The following is an 11,473-nucleotide window of genomic DNA, read 5'->3' as shown; positions in this document are numbered from 1 at the left end:
GTTTGTTTATCCGAAGGGGGTACAGGCCCCTGGTGGAGAGACCCCCTGCAGCTAGACGGGGGGGGGGCAAATAACAACCCCCAGCCGCGCGGCCTGGGTCCGGGGGGGGGGAGGAGGGCTGAGCAGCGGGGGCCCGAGCTGGTTTGGGGACGCCGCTGTCGATGACTGCAGAGGTGCCGCAGGCTCCTTCCTCTCAGCCCCCTCCTCCCGCGGCGCTCGGCGGCTGCAGCCTCATGTCCTCGGCGCTGGAGAAGCCGCAGCAGCAGCCGGGCTCGGCCATGGAGTCCGCCTCCTCCGCCGCCGGCAGCACCCCGGCGGGCGGCGGCAAAGCCAAGAAGAGCAACGCCGGGATCCGGCGGCCGGAGAAGCCCCCCTACTCCTACATCGCCCTGATCGTCATGGCCATCCAGAGCTCGCCGTCCAAGCGCCTGACGCTGAGCGAGATCTACCAGTTCCTGCAGAGCCGCTTCCCCTTCTTCCGCGGCTCCTACCAGGGCTGGAAGAACTCGGTGCGCCACAACCTCTCGCTCAACGAGTGCTTCATCAAGCTGCCCAAGGGGCTGGGCCGCCCGGGCAAGGGCCACTACTGGACCATCGACCCGGCCAGCGAGTTCATGTTCGAGGAAGGCTCCTTCCGCAGGAGACCCCGCGGCTTCAGGAGGAAATGCCAAGCCCTCAAGCCCATGTACACCATGATGAACAGCCTGGGCTTCAACCACCTCTCCCCGGAGAGCTACGGCTTCCAGGGCTCGGCCGGGGGCCTCTCCTGCGGCCCCAGCAGCCTGGCCCTGGACGGGGGCCTGGGCATGATGAACGGGCACTTGCCCGGCAACGTGGACAGCATGGGCCTGGCGGGACACTCCGTGCCCCACCTACCCGCCAACGGCGGGCACTCCTACATGGGCAGCTGCACCGGCTCCTCCGGGGGCGACTACCCGCACCACGAGAGCTCCGTGCCGGCCTCCCCGCTGCTGGCCAGCGGCGGGGTGATGGAGCCCCACTCGGTCTACTCCAGCTCGGCCTCGCCGTGGGCCCCGCCGGCCTCGGCCGCCCTCAACAGCGGGGCGCCCTACATCAAGCAGCAGTCCTTGTCCCCCTGCAACCCCGCGGCCAACCCGCTCTCCTCCGGCCTCTCCACGCACTCGCTGGACCAGTCCTACCTTCACCAGAACAGCCACAACGCCGCAGAGCTGCAAGGTAAGCGGGGAGGTGGGGGGCCGGCGCCCGGTGGCCTGGGGAGAGCGGGGGGGGGGAGCTTCCCAGGTGTGCACTGCTGAGGAGCGGGTCATAGAGCACGCGTGCAACGTAGGTGTGACATCCATGCAAGTGATCTCACGCGGGCCTTGCAAAAGATCCTGTTCGCACCCATGCAAGTGACCCTTAGGACCACTTCCTGCAAGGGCTTGCGTGTTCAGACCCACACACACGCACGGGCATGCACGCCCGCACACTTAAACATATACCCAGGCATGGAGAGGCGTGGGGGCCCTGTCTATCCCTCTTTTCTCCCACGGCTGTTGTGTAAATGTCGTGACCCCATTTTCGCGGCCTTTAGGAAAAGATTTTAAATCTGCCATGTCTCAGTGTGAAATCAGGCAGATAAATACAAAGGGTGTGGGAGTGTGTTTGTGTGTGCGTGTGTGATATTTTAATTATCCATCTTTCTGATTTCAAATGCCGTTTAGGAATTCAGGCCCCAAATCTGATATCACTCCTTCCACCTTTTTCGGTGCCCTCTGGTTTGCATTGGATTCCTCCCATTTGGGGATATTTCTCTGTAGTCTCTTCGCAGCCTGTATAAAAAACAACAGTAAATAATTGCTGGCCTGGTACATGAACGATCCCTTCCTACCTCTGCAAAGCAGATCGGTAGAGCTGACTAGCTATATCCACACATACGCTGTCCCATTAGAGCCGTGAAATGCCGTCGATTTTGCGAACAGAGCGAACTCTGCAGTAGCTTAGGGGAGAATTGGGCAAGGGACAGGGTGTCCCGATAGATGGCCCCGAAGGAAAGTAATCTAGAGTTCTGTATCCCGCCTTAGATTAGACTCTTCCCAGCCAGGGAATTCCCTTGCCAGGGTGAATTAAATCAACGCACCTACTCCCCTTGTGCTATAGCCCGCGAGGTGCGTTCGGTGGGTTTCACCTGGGGAGGGGGATGCGGTTTCTAGGAGCCAGGGGATGTTGTGGCCGGGGCAGAGCCATTCCCGGAGCGGGCCTGCTTCAAGGAAACACGCCAGTGGCGAGGGTTTAGGGCAGCGGTCGGCAGGAGCAGCAAGCTGCGGGAAGAGGTTATCTCGGGCCCAGCAGCCTGCGGCTCTGCTGGGGGATTCCCTTTGCTTGCGGTGGGGACAGCCCCACGGTGCGCTGTGTTTGCACCGTCCCATCCCAGGGGACCGAGGGTGAAATCCTGGCTCCATTGCAGGCCGTGGGGGTTTGTCCAGAGGCCAGGAATTCACTCCTGGCATGCCTGGCGTTGAAACCAATTCCGCCGGGCTCTGTTTTTCCAGGCATGTTTTTCTGCGCGGAGGTTGGTGCTTTCGTGTCCCGGGGGCAATGTCGTGCTAGGCCCGGCGCTAGTGAGAAGGTGACTGTGGGACCCGGAGAGGGGGGAAATGTTCTGATATATTTTAACCGGATCTGAATTAATCGATTAGATCGGACACTAATAGCGTCGAACCAAAAATGAATCCAGCTTTCTGGATCGACTCTGACCACAGTGGCAATTTGGTTCGATCGGGTCCTTGTATCTATACGCTGTAGACAGACGACGAACTGGATTTTGGCCAGTGGCTCGCTCGATCATCTTTTCTGCTGGAGTATCAGGGCTCGCAGTTAGAATAGAAACGAAGCGATCGCAAAGCAAGGAAGTTTTAAAACTGCAACACAGAGCTGCTGTTTTTCAATAGGGCTGAAGCCGGGGTTTCTCCGTGGCCTGACTTCTGTGTTGAAACCTGACAATTTACTTCAGCAGCTTTTTAAAAATTGGCTACCTCTTTCCTTCCTCTTCCTCTCCCCATTTTAATCGAGTGCTATTTGGGAGAACTGAATTTTTAACACATCTCCTGGGGGACGGTTGGGGGCCCATCTGGGCTTTGAAATGCGGGCCTGCTGGAGAAACGTACAGTCCGGCGTGTAAACGGAGTCCCATAAAATAAGGGTGAACAGGAATAGCGGCCATGAAACACTGCAATGTCCCTCTGCGTTTGCCACCCCTTGGCAAATCTCCTTTCCCACCTATCCGTCCATGGCAGGTGGACCGCTCAGCCCCTCATGTAAACATACTGTTAAAGGAACTAAACTGCAGCGTCTGAATTAATCCATATTAATAATTTCAGATCAACTGCGAAATATAATTGGAATAGACCGGGTGAATCATTTCAGATTCGCTGCAAAATTCCATTGGACTAGTCCGGATTGATCATTCGAAATTAACTGCCAACTTTAATTTATTCCTAATCGGAGAGACACACTACGGGGTTTTAAATGCAATATTTTAAATACCAAGCGTGTAACAATGAAACGTTTCCGTCTGACAGATCTTTGTTAACCAAACCCAAGTCCTCCCATGTTGGTGCCAGAGTTGATTGATTTTGTGCTGGAAAAAATGAATAATTCGGAAGGCTGTCGGCACCCTTGCGCTTATTAGTATTATTATCCTTGTTTACATTGCCGTGGTTTTCTTTAATATAACATTGCTTTGCTTTTGGTGTCACTGGGGGAAATCTCTTGGAGGTTTCGCTTTGATTTCGATGGGAGTTCCGCTTAAAAACCCCAGGCTCTCTGGGCTTCCTTACATTTGACCCCCTCGTTCGCTGACTCTCGTTCTTTTCGTTGTCAGCACTCAGGAGTAGTGGGAGCAGGGAGGGGTAAGAAGTCAAAGCCCGGTAGGTCCCACTGGAAATCGAGGGGCCTTTCCCTCCCCCGTTGACTCCCACGGAAGGAGCATCAGGCCCGCAATCTGTACATCAAGGACGCAGAATGTAAACACACATCTTAGAAATGCTTCTGCTTCCTTAGCCAGCCAGGAAATATACCGCCCCATCCTGCAATTCGCATTCGGGCAAAACTCCCATTAAAGTCAATGGGAATTTCCTCTGAGTAAGGGCTGCAGACATTGAAGCCATGACAGCACCTGTTTGGGCGCAACAACCCCCCCTCTTTCCCCCCCCCCCGGGATGATAAAGCCGCACTGGCGTGTTCCCTTCGGTGCAGTGAAAACCCTCCTCCCAAATACCCCCCAGCACGGGGCGAGGGTAGAGACCCCCAAGCCCCTCTATAGCATTACTGCTCTAGCCACTTGCTAAAGCTTCATTTTAATTCTGATCCCCGATTTCTTCCAGGAATCCCGCGGTATCATTCCCAGTCTCCAAGCATGTGTGACAGGAAAGAATTCGTCTTCTCTTTCAACGCAATGGCCTCTTCCTCGATGCATTCAGCAGGGAGTGGATCTTACTATCATCAGCAAGTGACATACCAAGACATCAAGCCCTGTGTTATGTGATACCAGGCAAAGAAGCCAACTTTGGGGGACACCCCCCAATCATGACACAAAGAAAACTTTCTATGTGGAAGGGACCTCCCAAAAGACCCTCTGTGCTAAAGGGACATCCAAATAACTAGACTGATTTTACTCTGGAGGTATATAAGCCATCCGCAGAAGCCTGGCGTTTGGGAACATTTTGAAACGAATTAACACTAAGCTAAAGAAGCAGGGATGCACGGTGCCTTTTTGGAAAGGGTAAAGTGAACACGGGGTGCTGTCTCTTACCTTCGTTTGTAGCATCGCTCGGGGGCTGTGATCTGACTAAGTTTCCAAGAATCATGTGTCTGTTTCATTACTAAAACGAGCTCTTATTTTTTATGGATGGGGTGGGGAAAAATCCAAAACTGTAATTTTTTTTAAAACATGAGTGTTAAAAAAACAAACCAAAAAAACAACCACCCGGAAACAATGACATGAAAGCGATCGGGAAGGGTTTGCTTGGACCAGAACTCTAGCCACAATGAGCTTTAAAAGGAGAATGGAAATCTTTTGGAAATGACGGTCTGGTTGAGATGTGTAACTGAAGGGTTAAGGAATTGCTTGGAATCTTCTTCAGAACACAGATGGGATTTCTGGCCATGGGCTCTTCCAACCCCTCACTGCCTTAAAAAAAGAAAAGAAAAGGGAAAATAACTCCTCTATGTGCCTTGTTATTTCCTATCAGCTCTTTACTGGGCGCTGGGGCGGGGGGGGGAGGCTTTCCTGCACCATCCAAGTCAATGGGTGTGTGGTTATTGACTTCCCTGAGAGCAGAATCCAACTCCACATGCCCTCTTTTCACGAGATTGTGCATTTGTAGCCTATTCTCCAAATTCTGCAGGATATTTTGTGCCCTCCACCCCCCCCCACTTGTGTTAGGGATGTGCGAATCAGCGCGATACACTGAAGACTAAACACTGGCTCCCGAGGAAGTGGGGCGGGCGGGGGGGGGGGGGGTAGGAGTCTCAATGAGGGCAACAAGACAAGACCAAAACCCTCCCATTGGCTTTATCCTAGTCTCCAGTCTATCCCCTGCTTTAGAGAAGTATTTTTTTTTTTTGCCTGCAACCCCGCATTAGGTAAACTCTCCCAAAGGGAGTTAGTTATTTGCCTGCCTAAGACTGCAGGACCAGACCCTATGCAGAGAGAATAAGGCACTTTGAAAAAAAAAACAATTAGCCAGGCTCATCCTGTTATTTATTCTACATTTGTTTTTTGCTAATAATCGAGACACCAGTAGCCTCAGTTGATCAGTATTAAAGTGGTGTAACTTTGTTGGCAATATTTGCCATATAGATTTTTTTTTAGCTATCCATTGTACATTTGTTTAAAATGTCTGATCTGCCTGTAAAGACCATCCGCCCTGTGTTTTCTATAAATATATATATAATGAGGGATTATTTCCTCCTCCCGCCCCTATAGTTTGGCCCGCCTTTGTACAGTTCGGTGGCACCTATTTTAATGTTCTTCTGCACTGTATTAAACGGTAATGATGATCTGTTGCCCCCTTTGTGTACGTTTGTCCTTTAAAAAAAAACCGAACCAAAAATAAAACATGTATGTTATTTGTACATGGTCTTCACAATTGTATGAACAGCAAATAAAATATCATGCGGTGTAATACCTGGTAAGAGTCTGCAACACCTCTATGGTGGCCCTAGGGCCCCTGATCCAAAGTCGATGGGACTCTTTCCATGGGCAGCATTAGGCTTTGGATCAGCCCATAGAGGGCCCAGCTGTGCATTATTTGGTTCCCCAACTCCTTTTGCGGTGCCAGTGGGATGGTAGGGTGAGCAAAGACGGCCTAATCGAGCCCTATATTTGCAACGAGATCTTCCCCCTCTTCAAATGGCCATAGCTCCTATCCCTGCAGTTCAGGATAATTTATTGGAATAACTTCAGGGGTTTGTTTGTTTTTAACAATTTCACATTTCAGTGCAAATTTGAAAGGAGCGTCTATTGTTCTTGGCTTCTGCTTCCAAGAAGTCCTTTTATCCCAGTCTAAATTCAATCCCCTTGTTTTAAAGAAATCTTTAAAATAATAATAGTAATAATTTTAAAAATACCTGGAGGCGATTTTTGCAAGGAGAATATGGTTTTTGACAGGCTTTGGGTTTTTTTGGTGGAAGGAATTTCGTGCTGATGAAGATAAATATAATTTAAGGCTTCTTTTCTCCCCATTAGACAGTGGGATTTTTATCTGCCAGCACTGCAGTCTGCTTTTCCTATTATAAGGAACTAAAATGGTGCGTTTTTAAAACATATGTTGGGATTAGCTGAAGCTAATGGAGAAGCGAAATAGCCAGATATATTTCCTGGACAGCGGTGTCCTAAATCAAATGTTCTGTTTTTCTTGCTTAGGACCAGCTCCACAGCCAGCTGACTTAAGGGGTTTGGGATCAAGCCCTTAACGAATTACTTGAAATTAACTAGCTTTACTTTTATAACACTTCTTTTCCTCTTTGGTCTGATCTCTGGACCCACCGCAGTTTCATTCGCTCTTGCGATCCACATCTCCCGAAACTGGTTCTTTTCAAACTTGACATTTTGGACGTGGAGGGGGGGGTAATTTATTTGGGGCTCGGTTACACAGAAATGATCGATAAACGCAATTAATGGCACAAGCTGCTGTCTCTAAAGAGAAGGCCGACTGGTAAAGCCAGGGACTCTTGTCTCTTTTTGGTAATTCGGGGTGAATTCAATAAAGCGACATTCACTTGACCTGAAGGGGCTTTTATTTCAGAGTAAAAACCAAATAAACTCCCTTTCTCTCGCTTTCCCCGCATTAGAAATAACAGAATGAAACGCAAAAAGAAATAGTGGAAAAATAAAGAGAAAAATCCGATCAATAGGCGGAGAAAACGCCGTAAAAACAAAATACTCAGCGCGCCTCTTCACCACCATCACCCCTCCCCCCTCCCAAAAAAAAAACTTACCCTCAAACCCAGCAACAGCAAAGCAAACCAGCCACTGCTCAGGAAACTTGCAGCTTTATTGCTCGAAGGAATCAACACCAAACAGCAGTAAAAGGAGAGAGCTTCTGCGTTGCAACCGCGCGAGCAAAAGTCTGTTTGCTCTGCACCCCCACCTCCCTGTTTCTTTGCCTCTCTGCTTCGGGGTGCGTGGCTCGCAGTGTCGCCTCCTTAACGCTGGCATTGTTCTTTCCTCCTGCTGCTAGTGAGACTCGCAGGCCTTTTTAGAAACTGTAAATTACCAGGCATTTGATGCTGTTTTTTTTAAAGACACCAACAGAAGTAAAAGACCCCCCCCCAGGCCCGCCCCGCACACACAACTCTCTTGAATCCGCTGTGTTAAAAGCACCGCCTTGGCTACGTGAGTTCGAAAACAACCTAAAGAACTGTCTGCAACAGGCCAGATTTTTTCAGTTTCAGGAAAGCTCGGGGTGGGACCGGACGGGCTTGAAGCTAGCCGGTTAGAAAGCAACGCTGCTCTCGCTTTCCCCCCTCTCCTTAGCCAGGGAATCAATGTAGGTGTTTGCAGGACCATTCGGAGGTAAATAAAAGTGGTTTACGGTTTGCTTCTCAATTCCCTACTAAACCGGTCTTATCTACCGATGTGTAGGGCACATAGGTCGCTAGATCTTATATAGCTATCGGAGCGGGGTGTTATCCATCCCATCATCCCGAGGATCAGCCCACTCGTCTTAAGCTCTCGCAAGATTTTGCTCCCATAACTTGCTACCCACGCTTCAAAGGCCTCCCCTGCCTCACCGCAGACAGGCTTTGCTGTGAGGGGCCCCGATGCTGGGCAGGGCCAGTGGGAAGGAACTGGACCCGCACCGTTCCCAGCGGATCCGCTTGGCCCTGCGGCTGGGCACGATGCTGACTGCAAGTGGTGGTCCCAGCACCGGCCCGCCCATTGGCAGGGACACGGCGGCAGGCTAAGCCTGTTACCTTCGTAGCTGTGGCTATTGGCTTTAACCCCCGCCGGGGGACCAGGGGCTGAGCCTGCCACCTGAAGGATCTCGTTGCAGGGGCAAAGCAGCCCAGTGTCAGAGATCCACCCTAACCGGGCTGCATGTGTGGCTGTGTTGGGGGGAGGGAGGGGGGCGGAATCGAGCTGAATCTAACACGAGTTTACAAATCTCAATCGCGACTAATGGCTCATATTAAACACCAGGGCTCGGTGGAGGATAACACCAAGGGCTGAGATCGCTTCCTCGTCTATTTACAACCCCACCCAGCATTGTGGAAGCCAGAAATTGTATCGCTAGGCATGTACCTATGTGTAGGATGCGTGTAGCTCTCGCTAAATAGCGAGAGCGCACGGGAAAGCGAGAGCAGCCATAGATCTAGACAGCCATTATCCATAGGTCACTAGCTATATAGGTAGATTAGCCATATATAGCTACCTACATGTCTACTTCTGTATAAATATACATATCTATATGGAGCTGTAATTCATTTCTCTCTCTCTTTGTAGGTATAAATATAGTATATACATTAGAGGATACCGTTCATATACCGCTTATGCAGAAACTAGGGGTATATACATGTATTTGGACATAGATCTGTCAATTAATCTGTGGATAGATAGATAGATAAAGCGAGAGAGAGAGGGTGTGTTTCTGCATTACAGATATGTGTATTATTACCTTCAACTTTGTGCAGTAAAGAGAGAGAATGCAGAAAGTAGAGGCTATACACTGACCTCGAATGCAGAAAGTAGAGGTGTATAGAACAGTCTACACAGGTAGGCATCACTCTGTCGCATACACCTAGAGTCAGGGAGAAAAAAAAACTAACCCCGGAGGCTACTATATCTCTGGGCCAGCCCTTTGGTCTTGTGTGAGTTCCTCTGGTCCATCGTTATCATCAAGGCAAGCTTTTACTGTACCCTTTATGGGACTTATTTGGACACATATGGTTGTGATGTTATCAATCCAGTTATAAGAGAATAAGTGTATACACACACACGCACAACAGCCGATGAAGTGAGCTGTAGCTCACGAAAGCTTATGCTCAAATAAACTGGTTAGTCTCTAAGGTGCCACAAGTACTCGTTTTCTTTTTGCGAATACAGACTAACACGGCTGCTACTCTGAAACATTTATTCACAGCTCTACACTCAGGCATAGCTTTAATATCTGCATACCTTAGATCTCTATAGTCTATTTTAAACTGCTGCTAAAATCCACAAAGATTCAGAAGAAATCTCAGCCCTAAATAGATACAGCTATTTATCGATGGCATTTCCCTGAGTAGCCCTGCTAGACCTGGGCCATGTAACATAGAATCTAGGGTCAGGGATTTTGCTTCCGAAGCAAATATCTTTACCAGGTGCGTCCGAGATAAAGGTCCCGAGGTTAGAAGTTCAAACGCCACCAAGTGGTTCTTTTCCTTGAAGTCTCCTTATCTTCTGCAAGATTCATTTTCAGTCTTCAGCTTCATTTCAGGCTTGCCTTCTGTGTATACAATAAATCCCTGGAAAGTCTGGTCGGAGGGTGGGTTGGAGGGAGAGAGAACGCACCTTGCAGGCTGCAGGCCGAGTCTCCCAGAGGCCTGAAGTCCATTCCATAGGAAAGTTCTGCACAGTGAATTTTTTTTTTTAAACCTGGAAAAACAGAACCACCACATACCATGGACGCCACATATTCCTCAAGCCAGTGAGCGCAGTCTAAACAGACAGGCAGCCCTCCATCTCATATACCTACAGCCTGGGACAAAAAGATAAACCCCCGGAGGCTGCTACATCTCTGGGCCCTTCTTCTGCAACAGGGCAGCCATTTCCCCTGTATGAGTTGCTCCTGAAGATAGTATCAAGGCAGTCTTCTACTAACTATGCTCTCTATGGGCCCGATAGGTGTGCACGCATGATCAACTGTGTCCAGATACGAGCAGACATCGAATGCACAAAGGCCCACATCTATTTAGACTCAATGCCCACTGATTTCACTAGGAGCCTATATCAATACTTTTGAGGATCCGGGCCTAGTTGCTTGGACATAGTCTCTGGCTCAGGCATCTCCAAGGTAGTGGGAGTCAGATGCCCTCAGGATGCCTGGCTGAGGGGCAAGGGTTTCCCCTCGCTATGTTCTTCACCCAGCAAAGGTCCTGCCTAATGAGCCTGTTTATAGCTCATTGAAGGTGCTGCCCAGGACTTGGATGCCAAGAATATACTCTAGCCGGTCAGGCCCAGCTTCTCGCCTGTTGGGGATACACTTCTCCAGCTAAGCCCAGAACGGCGCAGCAGAGAAACAACGACTGGGGCGTCACCACCCCCTTAGCAAAAAGCAAGATCAGAGAGGGTTTCAGTTTGAATAAGGGCATGTTCCCAGGGACGTTCCCAGGGACGAGCCAGAGATAAACCTCTAGTGAAGCCAAGTGCCTATTAAACAGGGTTAGGAAAGAGGAGCAAAATGCCACCTTGCCCTCAGGTCCTGGGCTATTGCTCTGTATTTTAGCCCCCCCGGCCTTGTTGCATGGCCTCAAGGAGCAAGTCTGATCACTGTATTTCAAGTAGGGACCCTGGAAAAGGAGGGGGGCTGCGGTCTTTTGTAAATTAGGAAAATGAAACAGTGCATGATTTCAAAGGACTTGGCGAGGCTTGGAGGGGTCTGGCTTCCGGGTACGCCCCCCAAGAGAAAAGGGGCGCAGCAGAGCTAAAAGCGACGAGGGAACTGTCCCTTTCCCGGCGCTGCAATGCTCGGCGGCAACGCAAGGGTTACCGGGCACGGAGGCCGCCCAGCAGAGCCCTTTAACACGGCGCTAGCGCCACCTGCCGTCCGCTCGGGGTGCGCTTCTCCAGGGCGCGGGCCGTGCGGGGACGGAGCCACGTGTGGCTGGGGCTGCCGTAGCGTGTTTCCCCCTCCGTCACACTGTCTCGCGAGCACAGCTCCCCTCCTGGCACGAGAGCCCCGCACACAGCCCAGCCAAGGGCCGGAACAGTAGAGTAGGCGGAATAGGGGCGGGGGCAGCCTCCAGG

General features: G+C 50.6%; 1 protein-coding gene across 1 annotated transcript; it reads left to right on the top strand.

Annotated features, from left to right (window-relative positions):
• The first annotated feature begins 159 nt into the window (after nucleotides 1-159).
• FOXF1 (forkhead box F1) lies at nucleotides 160-6,118 on the top strand. Its single transcript, XM_084644268.1, has 2 exons — nucleotides 160-1,197; nucleotides 4,347-6,118. The coding sequence occupies exons 1-2, from the start codon at nucleotides 162-164 to the stop codon at nucleotides 4,505-4,507; spliced, it is 1,197 nt and encodes a 398-aa protein (XP_084500394.1). The 5' UTR covers nucleotides 160-161; the 3' UTR covers nucleotides 4,508-6,118.
• The last annotated feature ends 5,355 nt before the right edge of the window (nucleotides 6,119-11,473 follow it).

The sequence above is a fragment of the Lepidochelys olivacea genome, assembly GCF_965140295.1.
Source record: "Lepidochelys olivacea isolate rLepOli2 genome assembly, chromosome: 12".
NCBI lineage: Eukaryota > Metazoa > Chordata > Testudines > Cheloniidae > Lepidochelys > Lepidochelys olivacea.
This window is presented reverse-complemented; position numbering and strand designations above follow the sequence as displayed.

What these genes read in the sequence shown, in the direction of transcription:
- FOXF1 (XM_084644268.1), top strand. Translation starts at nt 162, where the DNA reads ATGACTGCAGAGGTGCCGCAGGCTCCTTCCTCTCAGCCCCCTCCTCCC. An exon ending in CAACGCCGCAGAGCTGCAAG is followed by an intron (nt 1,198 to 4,346) that starts GTAAGCGGGGAG and finishes GATTTCTTCCAG; the next exon opens with GAATCCCGCGGTATCATTCC.